At 35.6% G+C, this 18,411-nt stretch overlaps 1 protein-coding gene across 1 annotated transcript in view; it reads left to right on the top strand.

The window, feature by feature from the left end:
* CNTLN (centlein) overlaps nt 1-18,411 on the top strand; it is a gene marked incomplete at both ends in the record, with an annotated part of 184,813 nt that overhangs the window by 45,032 nt on the left and 121,370 nt on the right. The window contains 4 exons of the mRNA XM_079548565.1: nt 658-792; nt 1,381-1,560; nt 8,412-8,545; nt 13,149-13,311. Of these exons, the coding sequence (XP_079404691.1) occupies nt 658-792; nt 1,381-1,560; nt 8,412-8,545; nt 13,149-13,311 (612 nt within the window). The remainder of the gene's footprint in view (nt 1-657; nt 793-1,380; nt 1,561-8,411; nt 8,546-13,148; nt 13,312-18,411) is intronic.

The raw sequence follows: 18,411 nt of genomic DNA, 5'->3' as shown, positions 1-18,411 counted from the left end.
ACACGCTCCTGAGGAAAAATGTGGAGTGCTGCTTTATATATTAAAAACTGGAGATGCTTCAATGCGAACGTCTCAAAAATAAAATGCAAGAACCTAACAAGAACTAAGAAAGTTCAAACTGTTTTTTCTAATGGTGTTGAGATTTTGCTGTGTGGTAGTTGCCATTGTTTTGCTTACTTGAGCTTCAAATTCAATTAGATGTATTTTCTTTCATATTGTAATATAGTTTTTCTGGCTTCCTCACTTGATTTTTTCTCTTCATGAATTTTGGAGAATTTTCATCTCTATGTTGTGGCTGGATTTTTGGTGTGTTCAAAGTGCAAGCCAAAAACTATTTTTAATGTAATCCTCAACCACAAATATAATTTGTACAAATTACTGTCTTTGTCTAAGCTTCACTGGATGATTTCTGTTCATTTCTGAACTTAATGGATTTTTTTGTTCAGTAGCAGCAAATATTTAGTTCCCCATTACTGTGTTTTATGTTTATGGTGCAGTTTTGGGTATGGTTGTAGTACTACTGAAACAAAAAGAATGCTATAAAATTACATATAGTAGATTTTTACATAACTTAGGTCTCAAATGTTTTCAATACATGCATGTTCTTTTTGTAATTGCTTCTTGTCTTGCAGATTTTTTTTTTTTTTTTCTTAATAGAGACTCTCAGGCCAGCAGCAAGAGATAAATAACTTAATTCAGAGAAAAACTGCTGTGGATGAAGAAAATGCCTGTTTGAAGAATGAATTCAGTAATTTGAAGCAGAAATTTAAAGATAAAAGCCAAGAACTTAAGGTATATTGACTTGTACATAGTTTTATAAGACTGTAGCTTTGAAGTAGTTCTTTAAGCAGTGTCAGCCTTTGTGGCACAGAAAGTGACAAGCTTGGAGAAAAAATTGCCTTAGGCCTTGCTATACCTTACCATTTGCTCACATATGAACTCCGAGGAAGATGCTTTAAAGCCAGGAATCCAAGCTTTATAACTTTCAGATAAATAGTTAATGATGGAAATGGAGCAAAGAAAGTAGGAGTGTGAAGATGTGGCTTCTTGTAATTAGATTCTGATGGGACTGGCATTATTAATTGATAAAGCCGAGGTCTGGGAGGATATGTCTGTGTGGGTCTCAAAAATAGCTGGGGACAGCATCAAAGGCAGCTTGATCAATTAATGGGCTCTTTGCAAATGTGTACTCATCAAAGCTGTCATCCAGCTAAAAAATATGACCCTTCCACCTGCATGAAAGAGGCCAATAAAAGTACACAGGTGACCTTGGCCATCAAATATAGAAGAAGCTGCTGTGAGGGTAAAACTGCACAGTTTATATTTGCTGATTAGTTCTCACTTTTTTTGTTTATCGGCCCTTGTGGTACTGTTCTACAGGACACTGAGGAGTGTGCACAGAAGAAAGAAGAGCAAAACAGACTGGTTATAAAAAGCCTGGAGGAGGAAAATAAGGGATTAAATGCTTGCTGTGCTGACCTGCTAAATGACCTGGAGAAACTGAGGAAGCAGGAGGTGCAATGGAAAGCAGAAAAATCTGGCAGTGATGCCAGAATAAAGGTATGAAGTGGAATGGATTCATGGATGTTATTTCAGAAATAACTTCTCCAGACATTTGCACTACAAGTTATTTTTTTTAAATAACAAGTTATGTATTCAAATCTACCAGTGGGGACTTGCATTCATTTACATTCCTTCACTTAAAACCCACAGCTTTTTAAAAATTGATGTTGCAAAGCAGGAATCTGACTTCAAATAGTCATCTTAAAATGTAATCATTAAAAAAATAAAAGATACTGTATTTTAAGTTAAAATATATATGAAATAATAAAAGCTTGAAAGTATTGTCCATTCACAATTTTTTTCTCAGTATATTATTTACTTGCCTATAATTTGGTTGCAGTAAACTTGATATTTGTTTTGGAAGAACACATTAAAACTTTAACAGCAGTTTTGAATAAATTGTGTTCTAAACTCAAGAGGGCTCCCCTCTGTGGAGGCCTTATTATTGAATATACTTACACTAAAAAGTTATTTCCATTGTTTACGATAAAAAGAAAAAGGAAATAATTGGATACATTGTACAGAATACTGTATCTTTTATTTAAATGTTACTTTGTCCTGTTAGGAGAAAATTGCCAATTCCTATTTAATTTCTTATTTAAAAAGAAAGTTGCAGGGTTTTTTATATTGGCTTACATACATGTTAGTGGATCCTTTTATTAAAATGGCTATTGAATTCTTAAAACACTGTTTTCTTTTATGCTATCAATGTACATCACCTTCCAGCATATTAAATATAGCAAATGTGCAATCAGCATGTTGCCCGGAAACATCTTCTCAACTTCACCCCCTCCTGCTTCCCCAGCAATTTAATTGTTTTGTGACACTTCTGATTCTTTTACTTATCAAAAACCTTTGTACAGAGTTTCATTTAGATTTTTTAACAGTAGAATTTAAGTGGAATGGTTTTGGTTAAAAGATTATGTGATTTTTCAGAACAGTGATTGGATTGCTGGCAGCTTGAGTGAAATGATTTAATGACCTAGAAGTGTTTTAACATATTTCAAATTGTTTAAAGTATTGCTTGTAATATCTGATAATTTATTGAAAATTATTGTTACCAACACCTCCAATAAAAACAATGAAATTTTCTAATCTACCTGTTGTTCTGGCTACTAGGGCTTGCTAAAAAGAGAAAAGTGCATCACAACCGTATGATTTCAGCAATTGGAATAGGTAGTGTTGGTGTTTTGTATTGGGATGACAGTGAAGTTAAGATAGTGTGGCAGAAGAAACTTCATGAAGAAGGTGCTTCCTGAGCAAACCAGGAATGACATGCAGCTGGATCTCTGCTCAAAATCAAGGAAGAGCTAATTGGGGAACTAATAATTAGTGGAAGCCATGGTAGTAGTGGACATGAAGTTATGAATCTCAAGAGCCTGAGAAGATAAAGAGAGGACAGTAGTACAGTACAGAGCTAGAATTAAGGAGTAGGCTTTTCAGCTTGGAAATAGCTGGAAATACGTGGAAATCCCCTGAGCCCTAAGAGCTCAGGAAAAGTTGTCAAGACTTTATAGACAGCCTCTTCCAAGCCCAGGTGTCTTCCACTGTCATACTCCGGAAAACAGGTGACTGAAAACATGTGGCTGCATCTGGAATGCAGCTTGACTAAGCAGAACTCATCACCAAATACTAGTGGATGGCAGGAAAATAAAAAACTGTGCAGGCATTGAGTGCTGCATAGGATGAATTCAGAAACATTGCGTGGGCACATAGGAGAAGTGGTAGCCCTTCTGGTGTTGAGGCTTGCAAGTGAGTACAGTTATTAAAAGTAATTTTTTGCACTACTGAAACTGTGAACAAGGAAAATGTAGGCCTTTTCCTGAGAGGAAGTATGGAATAGTGGCAGGAAGCAATAGATAAACCTTACAATATAGGCAGTTACAGAAGTACCTATCAGCAGTGGATTAAAGTGGGAGATAGTAAAGAGTACTTGACTTATACTTGATATCCATGGGATCAGCTGAACTGCTTCCAAGGCTGCTGAAAAGATTAATTCATGTCAAAAGTTGTGGAAATTATGGGAAGTCTCCAATAAAAAGCCAAGTGAACCAAGACCAAAGATGGGTCAGCCTCACTTCAGTCCTTAAGGGTACTACAGAGCAAGTCTTATTGGAATCAATTTCTGGGCACATAATTGAGAAAACAATTATAAGCAATCAGCATGGATTTACCTAAGTCATTCTTGAACAACCTCATTATCTTTTGTGATTAAAATAATTGTATCTGTGAACAACAGAACAGCAGTGAATGTGATTGACCTTAACTTTAGCATGATTTTTTTTTTTGCATTGTCTTGCCATTTTCTCATACAGTCTAAGATATTACAGTTGGATGGATGAGTAACAACATGTTAAAAAACAAACAAGTTTCTGAATACTTGAATTCAAAGCGCTGTGGCTAATAATGGTGGGTGGTAATAAGTGGCATAATGCAGTATTAAACTTGGACCTATCTTGACTAATGTCTTCATTAGTGACTTGGAGGAGGAAATAGCAGGCATGCTTGTCAGGTTTGCAGAAACCTGAGGTGAGCAGTTGTATGGGAACTGCTGAATCACGGCCTGAACCTCTGATTGATCACTTGAGCCGAGCAATGAGTCAGCCATAGGAGCACAGGTGAAGGCAGTTCTCCTGTGCTGCTGGAAGGGGCAGAGCTTCTCCTAGACCCATATGAGAGCTGACTACCAGTGGAGAAGGATCTCTTTCTAGAGATCCCTCCTCTGGAGTTTTGCAGTGAGTCTAGGGCACGGGTAAGTGTTCTATCTATTCTCTTTTGTATAATAACCTGATTAGCCACACTCTGGTATATTCTGTAATTATAGCATCTGTACATTCATTGATTATATAGCAGTTGATGTGCTTGAGGATACGGCTACTCTGGAGACCTTTACAGAAATGTGCTGCTTGTGGGGACTTGTGTGTGTGCAAGGCTGTGGGTTCTTGAAGGTACGGAGCCATGTTGGAGCTGTGCTTGGAGAGCTGCAGCCTGTGGGACACCCACACAGAAGAAGCTGGGGAAGGATGGAGTCCTGTGGGAGGGACCCTGTATGGAGTAGTGGCAGAGTAACCATGGGGGAGCTCGAGAGATGGAGTGTTAAGCACTGACTGCAGCCTCCATTCCCCTATGGTTCTCAGAGAGGGGAAGTAGAAAAGAGTAGATGAGGAAAGTGGTTTCAGTTTACTCTTAGATTTCACAGCTCTGGTCCCTTAGCAATTGGCAGTAAATTACATGAATCTCCCTTATCTCCAAGGCCAAGCTGGATGGGGGCTTTGAGCAATCTCTTCTATAGGGAAGTATCCCTGGCTTTTGCAGAGGGCTTGGAACTAGTTGATTTTAAAGGTCCCTTCCAGTCCAAACCATTCCATGATGGTATGATTATGCTGTGTCTGTTTCGTCCATGATGGTAACTGAGAAGTGATTTCCTTGTCTTTATTTCAACCCATGAGCTGTGTTTTGTTTTTTTTTTTCTTTTCATATTTGCTTCCCCTGTCTTGAGGAGGAGTGAGAGAGTGGCCTAGTAGAGCTTAGCTGCCCATCTGAGTTAAACCATCATGTTCTGTGATCTTGATGCCCCCACTTGCACCTTTTTTTCCTATGTGAGGTTAGACAAGTGACTGTACACCTTTTGGTAGTGGACTGTTTAGGTGAAGTTGATTATCTCACAGGGTATTTGGAAGGCTTAAAAAGCATATTAAAAATGCTACCTACAAGAGGGATTTTTTTACCATTTTTAAATGGTGCATACCCAAAAAGTGTTGTATGTCACTTCTGCAGACTTACTACTAGAAACAGAACTGGGGGTCTGAAATTCAAGTCGTAAAAGCAGAGAGGAAAAAACAAACCTGCTATGTCTTGATTGTCCATTTAATTTAAATTTTAAAAAAGTGCAGACTGGCAGATTTTAAGGGAAGGTGACCTAAAAGACAGTAGAATTGCATAGTGTTTTGTTATTTTCTAGTTGGCAAGGTACTTGTAAGAGTACCTGATGTCTGAAGGTTAAAGCTTTTAAAGACACAGTGAGAGTTGTTCTCTTTTAAAATGAAGCATACTGAAAAACAGATATCTCTGTCAAGAGGAGTCTGGAATTTTAGTTCCTCTGAATAATTAGTTTTGTTAAGATGGGAACTTGAAAAAATGTTCTCAGTTTTGTCAATTCAGAACAAGAAAAAAAAAAAAGAAAACAAAGTGTGTTTAAAAGCAACTTCCCTTGCTGTGTTTGAAGCTACAAGTAAAACCTTAGTTTTAATTCACCTTGAGTTCAAAACCTATGCAAAACTGTGCTTCTCCATGCCTTATCTACATGTATTTCCTTTCATGTTTTATTTTTATTTTTTTTTTTTTAATTCATCTCGACTTTGAATTTTTGGAGTTTATTCTTCAGTATGAAGTAAAGGAAATGCTTATGTAATGTTTTGCCTTATTGTTCTGCTGTATATCTTCATTTTAGTTTAGTTAGGGTCTTCACTTCTCGTGGGTAGAAGTGAGTAAGAATAGACTTAATTTTCATGTTTTGCTTTCGGTACAGTTATGTAGAAGCATCATATCCTTTACTGGTGCTTTTATTTTTCTCAGAAACATGCATTTTCTTCCCCATGAAATAGAATCATAGAATCACAAGGTTGGAAATGACCTATAAGATCATCTAGTCCAACCATTTTCTCATCACCATCACCAGCACAAGCATTACATATAACTGAGCTACTAGGTATTTTGACTAACTGCATTTTTAAAAGCATTTAATTTAGTATATTTCATAGTATTTTAAAATTTTGGTTGTTATCAGTCAAAATGTACAATTCAAATTAATTTGAAAATCAATTTTAGGAGAATTCACATTTCAGTATGCCTGCTTACACAGTTAAACTACTTTCTCAAGTACTGTATCAACTAAAAGGTAATTAGTGAATTCAGGTAATTAAAGAAAATATTTAGGAATTGAACGTAGGAAGTTTAGAGGATTTGATAGTCTTGAATTCCTGACTGGTGCACAAAGATTATACTGAATGCTTCACTATATGATATTACAGTATTTTTCTGTTTCATGGTATGCTGTTTTTAATTTCTACAATTGTATAGCTTTATATAGTTGTATTTCAGACAAAATCAGTTTCTACCTATTCTTTGTATCTTATCCTGCAGTGGATGATGCAAACTTGAGAATTGGTGAGATCAGATTTTTTTCATTTAACTTATACCAGAAGTTCTGCAACTTGTTAGTGCAGTATAGATGATACACAGACAGCATTTTTTTTCACAGAAAATGTGAGCTACTTTAAATAAACTTTAAAATTTCAAGTTGGCAATATTCATTTCACATAAGCCACAACTTCTTACCAGTGTGATAAAAACAATACTCAGGAGAAACCATAAATTATCTGATTTATTACATTGTTAACTTTATTAGACTTTATCACGTGTTGATAGAATGAACTTTCTCCTGTCATTCTAAATCTATTCTCTGAAAACAGTCAATTTTGTTATCCAGCCTTTAAGATTGAATGGTGGACTGCTCAGTGGAAGAAACCAGGTGTAATAATCTGAGAGTTATCATGAAACACAGTTTTTTCTATTTCATTTATTCATTGCTATTTCTCCAAATTAAGGTTACTGTTTTTAACAGGATGTAATGATTAGTGTCAAAATTCAACAAATTTGATTGTAGTGCACTTCTGATACATCCAGATATGTAACTTCTGTGCTGTTTTAAATGCGGAAATTCATTATTCACTGGTTTTAAGTGAATAATGTCAGGGAACTACATTTCAGCATTTCAGAATAGTGTGATATTTGAGATATCATTGGTGAAAGGGAAATATGAGCAATTCTTTATTTCTTTAATTAAGCCTGTATTTAAGTGGAAGATTTGGAACACTGTCCTACTAGGAGATACTTGTTTTAATTTATAGACAAATCCAAGAATACTTGCCATACTGAGAACAAGTAATTATGAGTAGTGTAATAATGAAGTAGGGCTAAAGGCATTGACACACTCTGAAACTCTGATCTAGATAGTGATGTACTGTATCTGTTTCCATTCTTGCCTCAGAACACCCTGGTAGAATCGTAACATCATAGAATAGAATCACACAATAATCATACAAACTTCTTAGAATCTAAAGTGCTATTCTAAGCACCTAGATTTCCAGATAACTCTAGTTAAGATCACCATGTAGAGACATGTTATTCTTGTTTTGTTGAGCTAACTTGCTCTGCACGTCTGTATTTCCAGGATATATCTTCATACTGTGCTAACTTCCACAGTTAGGCTTTCAGTAAAAAAGGAGTTATGACTTCATTTTCAATGAGCAATTTTTTTTTTTTTCCCCTTGTTTACCATTTCTTTTTCTGAATTAGAAGTGCAAAATCAGAATATCTGAGTCTGACAAGGAATCTCACAAAAAATTATATCCAGGATTCTTATTCCTGTGTTAAATACTGTACGATCTTTGGAGAATTTTAAACAATAAAAATACAGCTGTTTTTGTAAGTAGTAACTTTTTTTCCTGTTTGATACCAGTGCAAAAAGCACTGTTTGATCAGTAGTTAAATACTGTTGTATTACTTTGCAAGTTGCAATTCTATTCTGCAACAAATGAGTTAGGTGAAACTTCTTAGAGTATGTGTCCACCTAAAATTTGACGTGCCTTTTTTCCTGAATGTCACATTTTTCCAAGTATGCACACATCCATATATATGTATTTATATTTGCTTAGGGCACAATAATTATATATGTGTATGTGTCTGCACATACATATGCCTAGACATAGATAATATTCATAATTTTTAGTAATTTCGACTCTTTCCTATATGTTACTTTTAATATATTCTAAATGTTTCCTTTGCAGACGTTGGAAACCAATTTAACAGATGCAAGAGAGCAACTGAAAGAGTTAAGCAGTAAATGCAGTAACTTGTCATCTCAGCTAGCTGTGAACCAGAAAGAACTCGCCCAAAAAGAATATGATATGAACAGGATTAAGTAAGTATTTCATGGTTTGAAACTTAATTTGAACTCTGAATCTTATCAAGCAGTGCATTTTCATAGCATACTTTTCCACAAAATGTAAAATGTCTGAATGCGTAGCAATAAATACAAACTCTTTAATACTAATACTGGGCTTGAGAATGACCAATCTCCACTATAAGTAACAAAATGTAAGTGATGTAATCATTTAAATGGAGGCGGCAAATGCCCTAAAGATAGAAAAAAAAAATAAGCCTGTCTTTAACTTTTTAATTAGAGTAAAATCTGATAGAATCAGCAAGAATCTACATAAGCCTGCGCTAAAAATTTGAAGTGAAATGATTTAAGCTTTATTCTAAGTCTTAAACATCTCATTTTTACACTGGAATTAGAAGATAAATGTCACATCTTTTGAGATATGGAAAAGAATGGAAGGAAGGAATGAGTATATTAATTGACTAGAATACAGAAGCCCTCAAAATGATGTAGAGGAAAGAAGTCAGGTTGGTACCTTTAAGTGGATTGAGAGGAAGTTGTACATTTTTCTCTTCAGTATTCCCTCAAGCTGTGCTTGAATTGCTGCAGTTGGGGTGCAGCTCATTTGTATGAATGTTCTACTTTTTAAATGGAGATATGTTTACAGTAAGGAGTCAGTATTAATCTTTCTGTAAACAACTAGAAATATGATCTTTGATGCCTCTGAAGTACATGATCTTCTACTATTTATTTAAGATTACTGGAAGAAGTGTTATCTAGTTATTTTCATATTTAAAAGACTAAGCGGTTGAGTTCTCAATTTTCAAACTTTCAAAAAATAAGCAAGGTTAATAAAAAAAAATTACTGAAAAAAAACTGCTATCAGGTCTCTCTGGAGCCTTCTGCAGGCTGAACAGTCCCAGCTCTTTTAGCCTGTCCTCGTAAGAGAAGTGTTCCATCCATTGGATCATTTTTGTGGCCTTCCTCTGGATACACTACAACAGGTCCACGTCTCTCTTGTATTGAGGACTCCACATGTAGATGCAGTACTACTCCAGGTGAGGCCTTACCAGCACCAAAAAGAGAGACAGAATCACCTCCTTGCCCTTGCCAGACTACAGCTGGCTTTCTGGGTGCGAGGGCACACTCTTGGCTCATGTCCCTATTGTCGTCCACCAGTACTCCCAGGTCTCCCTCAGCAGGGATGCTCTTATTTCTTTCATAAGTTTTTAATACGGATCTTTCCTAGAACTAGTTTTATGAAATTCCAATCAATGTCATGCACTTTTCTTAATAATGTTTTATTTTTCCTGTAAGAATTCTTTGGTTTTGTATTTAGCAGTTAAATACATATGTATATATATTAATTTTAAAATAAATTGTTTAGTCTCATCTTTCTTCTGTAGCTCAAAAGTCAGTTCATAAGATTTTTAGAAAAAGTTTTCATCTAAGAAAAAGTGGTTTAACTCTGGATCAGCAGCTCAAACTCCTTTTTCTCTGTAAATGAGCAGATTTCACTTTTGTTTCTATAAGGACTGTAGATTTTTCTATAGTTCTAAAATGCTAGTGTGGAAGTGGTTAGGTAAATATTTACAGTGTTTCAAGCAAAATCTCCTTCGGTTACTTTAATCTTTTGGGTCTGAAATGAATTATTTCTGCTCTTCTGTTTTGACGTTCAAAAATACTATTTTTGAAAGCAAGCTTTTCCCTGTGATTTGAATTCATTTAGGTTTCTGTAATTTATTTATTTCTCATTGTATACATTGTGAGATTCTACTCTAGCAAAGTTGGTTGTTTTTTTTGTTGCTTTTTAATAGTCTCTGCTATCAGTAGACAGTAGAGATTATGATTTAAACACTTCTCTGTGTATCATGATGTGTTTGTTGGGGAAAAGGCCTACATATCTTCAACTTTTGTGCTTAGCTGTAAGAATATTCTGTTTTCACTTAGTGTTGCTGGTGGAAAATTTTTGCTTACATTTGCATTTATTTGGTGTGTACAGTATGCAACATTTTTATTACCTGTACTTACATTTGTATGTATATGTCCCACTTGTATGTGTGAATACACACATCTAATTATGTACACATCTATAAAGAATATGTTTTAGTTGTACGTGTGAGATACGTATGTGAATATAGGCATATATATTTGTAGTGCCTATCATGACCTAATTTACATCCAATTTCTAATTTTTAATTATTTATTCTGTTCCATGCACATGTACGGGTATCATTTTAAGTTGCAGTTGACATTCTTAACCTGCAGTAACAGGCAGGTGTTCCTTCTGTGGAGTGCTTAGTAGTTGATTTGAGTAAGCATGATAGTAGATATTTTGGACAGAAATTCATTTTATCTTGTAACTATTTTTCTGATTATCATGATGTTGATTTTATATACTGCTTGAGAAGACTTTCCAGGATAGTGTCCTGGGATATTTAAGTTTGAGAATCTCTAATGAATGAGACTCCACAACCTTTCTGGGTAGCCTGTTCCAGTGTTTGGCCTCTGTCTACAAGATAAAAACATTCTTCCTAGTTTGATTTTGTGATTTTATTCTTTCTCTCTTTTCCCATCTCTGAGAAGAATCTGACTGCATCTTCTTTATACCCACCCATCATATATTCATAGATACTATTAGTATTTATGAAGATCTGATTGGAGAACCTGTGCACAGTTAACAACGTCTCTGTTGTAACTGCAGTGCAAAATGGTGCATTTTCTAGTATATGTTCACCATCTTGGAGATGATACTTAAGTATACGTTAGATTTCCAACCAAACAAGATGTGACAAGTGCTAATATATGTCTCTATTTCAGTGGTTGTGCTTATGAACAGAAACAAATTAATATATATGAAGTACATATTGCAGTTGTACTTCTGTTTTGATTCACAGAGTCCTTGCTGCATTTCTACCATGGCTGTTTTTGAGATGCTACTTTATATCTCATTGAAAACAGTAAGACTTGAATACTGTAAAGTAAGCATGTCCATTTTTGTGTGTGTGTGTGACGTTGTCTAGATGACTCTGTGGTTACAGTTCTGTAATTATTCAGATGATGTACTACTTAGCAAAGGCATCAGTGTATTATGTAGTGTTGTGTTTTTTTAAAGTACCCTAAATGAGAATAGTTGCTTTCTCATTCTGTGATTTCTCAGGAATTCACACAACAGTTGTTACTGATGCTTATCTTTTGTTACAGTAATCTTTGGGCACGTCCGACAATATTATCCAAATGTAATGATAATTCTTGTTAATTATAGGCAAAGAGAAGTCACCTATATTTTGGAGTTCACCAAGTGAGGGTATTAGATGTTGTTGTTGTTGTTATTATTATTATTATTATTATCATCCTTTGAGGGTATTAGTATTATAACAAAACTTAGTTGGAGGGATAAATTTATAAAGTTATCATTTCACGATTGTAAATATTCCAAGTTTTTAATTACGTTTTATAGCCTATGGTTTCACTAGAACTCAATTACTACTAATATGTTTGTAGAACTTTAATTGTTATGTGTGTTGCTCTGAAAATAATGTCTCCTATTTATTTAATTATTTAATGTATCCTGTTTATCTAATGACAACAAAGATCACAATGTTATTTAATAGAGCAAATTCTCAGCTACGAAACAAGATTTTTTCACACAGTCACCATCATGACAACATGAGCTATGCATTTTTGACAACAATGAAATAAAGTCTGCGTGCCGTGCTCCTAAAAATCTTTATGGCTGTGTGGAACATGGCTAGACTTCCATGTCTCTGCCACGGCTCAGACTCACCAGCCACCTCCTTACTGTGTTCATGCCCACTGTTTAATTTCCAGAAATATTCAGCAAGTGTCAGTGACTGTCAGTGGCTGCCATTTTAGCTGCATGGAGGAATTCAATTCCACACCTTTACTTCATATGCGCTTCCATGTCAGATACCATTTTGTCAGACAGTAAGAAAATGTGATGGAAGATTAGTGGGAAGGTTCAGTCTCTACTTCCGTATCATCAACATCTGCCTCTGACGTTATGGGACAACTAATAAAATAGGAGGCATTACTTTCAAAACAGACATTGTGTAATGCAGTGCACACCAAACTCTCTTTATTTATGGTCTTTAAGGTTTGCTGTTATCACAGACAAAACCAGTTTGTCAGAAGATGTACTTCATATGTCCAAGATGTAGATGTATTTCAGGAAAGAGAATTATATTACATACATGCAAATTAAGAAAAGCTTTTATCTTTATTTTCTGTCAGTTCTCGTTTAAAAAAAAAAACAAAACACTTCACAGTCTGTGTGTTTTACAAATATTTTACATTTTGACACTTAACAGCTAAAGAGTTAAGTAAATATTGACTAGAAAGTGTTGATGCAGTAATGAAAATCCATTTATTTCAGAGCAGTTAGAGCCTTAGAAAGAAATTGAAAGATGTTCCCTTTTGAAAATTAATTGTTCTGTAGATATTTTACGAAAGTATATGGTAAATATTTTATCTGTAACTTCTGTTGTTTATAAGGCAATTGGCAGAAAAAAAATAAAAATAAGGACCTTGTTATCTTCAATAAAACTATTTGAACACAGTTGTTTAATAGAGATTATTGTTGTCCTTTTCTTAATTTCTCTCTATTGCTTGCTTTGCACAGGAAGGAGTTACAGGAGCTGCAGAATCTTTACAAACAAAACATTGCACATATGGTACAGCAGGCTCAACTGATACAGCAGCTTCAGACTCTTAATACTGACACACAAAAAGTACTGAAGGAACAGGAAGATGTGCACACAACTGAAGCAATATCATATCAAAAAGTATGTTTTACGATCACAAGGTTCATATTACTATCCATAGAAATGAATAGTACAATAAGGAATGAAAGCACTGTGTAGGAGTGTGTCCTTTGGAACTCAGGATCTTTGTTTACTAAATGTGTTTGTTGGAGTAACAGGGTTTCTTGGCCTAATTACATTCCAGCAGCCATGGTCTCTTCTGTATATTGAATTAATGATTTACTTACATCTGAACAGATATAGAGGAAGTGAGAAGCATATCAGCTTCTCTGTATATCTAGATTTTTTTTTTTTAATCTTCTCTCCTAGAGGCTTCAATTAGGTTTTTAAAACAGTCTCAAGAGTTAAATTTACTCTGCATAATAGCGGTTTTGCCAGAACAGCAGTTGGGGAAAGTTTCCTGTAAAAAATATTTTGCTAGTGTAAGTTACTTTCCTATGGAAAATTGATAGGTATGCTGGCACTGCCAGAGGCCAAGCCTCTTCTAACCTAGGCTTAGCTCAGAATTCATGGCTGGTTCAGAAAGCTGGCTCACAGCAGAACTTAAGGCTTCTGCTTACTTGGTGATAAAAGGAAAGTAAGAATATTGTAATACTGAAGACAAGCCAGTGATTTCAACTCACAGATAACCCTAAAATCTTTTTTTTTTTTTTTTTTAGAATGTCTGAATTTATTTCTTTCTCCTAACATAGAGGAGTGATAGGAGTAAGGTTTACATCTTAAGCTGGGAGAAGACAACCCAAGTATTCTGATAAATGACTGTTGTGGTACGGGTGGACAGACTGTCTTTTTGCATTTCTCAAAACATTTAAGATGCCTTGAAAAAATCTTTTTTTCTTTTTTTTTTTTAAATAAAAATATGCCCCAAGAAAGTGAGCTCCTTAAATTCAGAACATAATAGATCTTCTAATTTGTTTGTCAAATTCAGTCAACAGAACTTTGGAGCAGAAAAGTTTTTTCCTTTACCATAATATCCTGTTATATACTTCTGACTAGTAAACTGTACAAAATATCAAACTATAATTTCTTCAAAGGAACATGTAGTTCCCAAGTGGTAAGGTCTTCTGAAGTCACGTTTGGAAAATTCAATGTCTATAAAAATGATTCAAATGCCTGTTTTTTCATTGAATGAGAAAGGCGAACAGTTGTGGACAAATGTGTGTTCTGTTTGTTTTCTGTGTGTTATTAATATGCTGGCTGCAACAGCTAGATAAGGATGTGTTAGCTACTCCATAGACATTCACAAAGGAATATTTTCTAACTGCTCCAAATGGCATCGAGCCTATCAGCAGGTACATCCTATGATATATTGTCCCTTACAGCAAGATCAATGACCTCTTTGTTAATGGTCAGATAGGCAGTACATGCTATAGCTGAGGCAGTGTGGCTGGCTGACATACTCCAAGTTCATTGTAGCAGTCTGCCATTTAGGAACAACTGCTCTTTGCACCGATGTTGATGAGGGTAGTATGAAGCAATAGACTGAGTGAAGAAAATATCTTTCTGTTTAACCGAGATCAAGGTCATGAACTTGCACTGGATTATGTATAAATCCACTGAGGACTACAATTCTCTTCCAAGTCAAGCTATAGTGGGCAACGTATACATGTGAAGATCTGTAATCTGTTTCATCAGGTTACATTGACTTGACGTACGGATAGCTTTTCCTTTTCTTTTCCTTCTCTTTTTTAAATTTATTTTAATGCAGACTTTAAGGGTGCCATGTTCTACAATAACTCTTTCATGTTATAACATCTATGGGAACAAACTGATATCTCTTTCATATTACAGCTATAGTTCTCATTGTCAAGGATAGGGAATATTTTTCTAAAATGCACAGCATCTGGTTTAGTGGTCCCACATACTCAGGGGACTTCATTCCTGTGCTGGATTTAATGAGACTCAATAGATTTGTCCTCACTGACAATTTCAAGGTGGAGATACTTCAATCAATAATAAGGATAATAAGACAAGAAGAGATTCTGAACTCCTTAGCTAGCTTATCACAGTTTTCTGGAGTTTACAATTTAGGGCCTTTGTTTGTATAATGCAGTACTTTCTCTTGATCTGATGTAGCCGTAAGGTTATATGTTAATTGTGCTGATTAAAAATTTCTTTGTGAAAAGCCCTTTTAGTGAGATGAAAATATCATTATTTGTCATTAAATAGGAAATGATAATTAGTGCACTGAAACTTAGCCCCTGAAACAACAAATAAGAATATCGTGGTTTTGGTACAAGTAAGTACATACAATGAAGAAAAGCAATGCTTAGTAGTAGATTTTTGGGTAAATACAAAACAGTAAGATTTTTTCAGTTGTGAGGCATCACAAAAATTTGCATCAAGTCTATTGAAGGTAGATGAAAAGAATTTCGCATCAGATGCATTTTCAGATGTTGTATTTAATTTTCTGCCTGCAGTTGACTTTGCCAGTCCTTTTCATGCAGTTAGTCTAGGGATATAGTTTCCTTTCCTTCAAGTCTAAGAAATTGTAATCAGAATGTGAAGTTACTGGCTTTGCTAGCTTAAGGTTAAATTTCACCACTAACAGTCTTTTTCAGGACTGCAGGAACATTTAAACATAGTTAAAAAAAATCATATCTATGTACTTATTCAAGTAGCATTGAATCCACAAAATAAAAACTAAAACAAAAAACGTATATAAATATTAGTAATAACGGTTTCTTCCATGAATTGGAAGTTAAATGTACTAAAGGTTACATCATTAGTAAGTGAATGATCTTGTTAGTTGACTTTCTAGGTGAAAGCTTTCAGGAACTTAAATCTTTATTTATGATCACATTGCATTTTAGTTCCAGCTATTACACTGTTTTCTGGTGTTCGGAGGTTTGTTGATTAGGTTATTCTATTTATTTATTCTGTACCAAGCTCTACTAGTATTGTTTCCTTACTATCAAGTGGGTTTTATGATAAGATCACAGAATCATAGAATCACAGAATTGTAGGGGTTGGAAAGGACCTCCAGAAATCATCAAGTCCAACCCCCTGCCAAAGCAGGTTCCCTATAGCAGGTCGCACAGGTAGGCATCCAGGCAGGTCTTGAACATCTCCAGAGAAGGAGACTCCACCACCTCCCTGGGCAGCCTGTTCCAGTGCTCCGTCACCTCACTGTAAAGAAGTTCTTGTGCACACTTGTGCAGAACTTCCTATGCTGCAGTTTCTGGCCGTTTCCCCTTGTCCTGTCTCCACTCACCACTGAAAAGAGTCCGGCCTCGCCATTCTGCCCCCCACACCTTAGATATTTTATAGACACTTTCAACCTGCTAAAAGTGAAGAAATTCTGTATAGACTATAAATTTGTCATGATGATGCTAAACTCTGCACTCACGGGTGATATTCTTAATATTTGAAAAATCCTGTGTGGAGTGTACAAGAAGAGACATACAAAGAAAAATCTTAAAATTAAACTTATTGAAGTTTTTTTTATAGTAGCTACTTTGATTTAGATTAATTATATTTTAATATTGCTGAGTTTTTTTGACTAATCCGATTGGGCTCACAATGAAGGTTTTAAAACTGCACTGTTAACGTTTTCCTGCATTAACCAATTTGATGTCCATTACAACCCTGCTGAATATCCACTCCAGTCTGTGCAGAGAAGATAGCTTATGTTTCTGAGATTGAAGTCTTATGTTATGGAGTATAATTTTTGTTGATTTAGGTCAGTTGCCCTGGCTGTATTCTCAACCTTTCTCTTGCTCTCTGCAGCCTGCTGACCTTCAGGGTCAGGTTGAGAGGTGCTGTAGAGCCAGCCTTGATGCTGTGCAGCACTGCTTGTCGGTAGCCAAAATAGTGGTGTGAAATTGACAACACCAGACAGGCCTCTCTGAAGAAAGTGAATTCTATCCCAGGCAGACCTAGTACAGTGCAGTGAATGTTCTGTGTGTAGTCTGGAGTGCCTCTTCAGTTTCATTCAAGAACTCCTCCAGCTGGTTTCTGTCCTTATTCTCCTGGAATTCTCCTTCAATACTGTGATCTAGTGACATGACTTTCTAGTGACAGTACCATAGTAGTTTCCCTTATAGTAATACTTTGTCTTAATTTAGACTTTTTTTTTCCATTTATTTCTTAACTTCATGTCCAGTATTACTAACTAGTAATTTGCTAACTAAAAGTCAGCATTTGTTTCCTCAGGTCTCTGCAGTGATGTGCAGTATTTGAAGCGGTGAACATTTTGTTAAGTGTTTAATGTAAGATAATATTTTATACATGTCATATATATATATGGTTTTATTGTTTTATATAATTGTTTTATCATTTTATATAATTGATTACTGTTGCATTTTAATGAGCAGATGTATTCAAGTGTTTTAGATCCTCACAGGGATATACTTTTGAAAGAAATCTCTTATCTATCCTTACTTTCTGTACTTTAGTTGATATCACAAAAAAATCTATGAGTGTTCACTAAATAATCCTTTGACTAAACAGAACTGGAAAATGTGTTGCAGCTGTTAATTGCATTCAGTACAAAGGACCAGTCTAAACCTAGTTTAAAATAAGTCATAGAATCATAGAATCATAGAATCACTAAGGTTGGAAAAGACCTAAAAGATCACCCAGTCCAACCGTTCACCTACTCCCAATAGCTCCTACTAAACCATGTCCCTCAACGCAACATCCAGTCTTTCCTTGAACACCCCCAGGGTCGGTGATTCCACCACCTCCCTGGGCAGTCCATTCCAGTGCCTGACCACCCTTTCTGAAAAGTAATACTTCCTCATGTCCAGCCTGAATTTCCCCTGGCGTAGCTTGAAACCATTCCCCCTGGTCCTATCACTAATGACACGAGAGAAGAGGCCGACCCCCAGCTCACTACAACCTCCCTTCAGGAAGTTATAGAGAGCAATAAGGTCTCCCCTGAGCCTCCTCTTCTCCAGGCTGAACATTCCCAGCTCCTTCAGCCTCTCCTCATATGGCCTGTGTTCCAGACCCCTCACCAGCTTCGTTGCCCTCCTTTGAACACGTTCCAGGGCCTCTGGAAGTCCTGCATACTTCTATAATGCATTCATCATTTCTGCCAAATGTTTCACAGTTTTTTTTTCAGTTGCACTATGACTGTGGCTAATATACTGTCTGGTAAGTTACGTGGGTGAACTA

Source organism: Tetrao urogallus (genome assembly GCF_951394365.1).
Source record: "Tetrao urogallus genome assembly, chromosome: Z".
Lineage (NCBI taxonomy): Eukaryota > Metazoa > Chordata > Aves > Galliformes > Phasianidae > Tetrao > Tetrao urogallus.
Note: the sequence above shows the minus strand (reverse complement) of the source record. Positions and strands in the feature narration are given on the sequence as shown.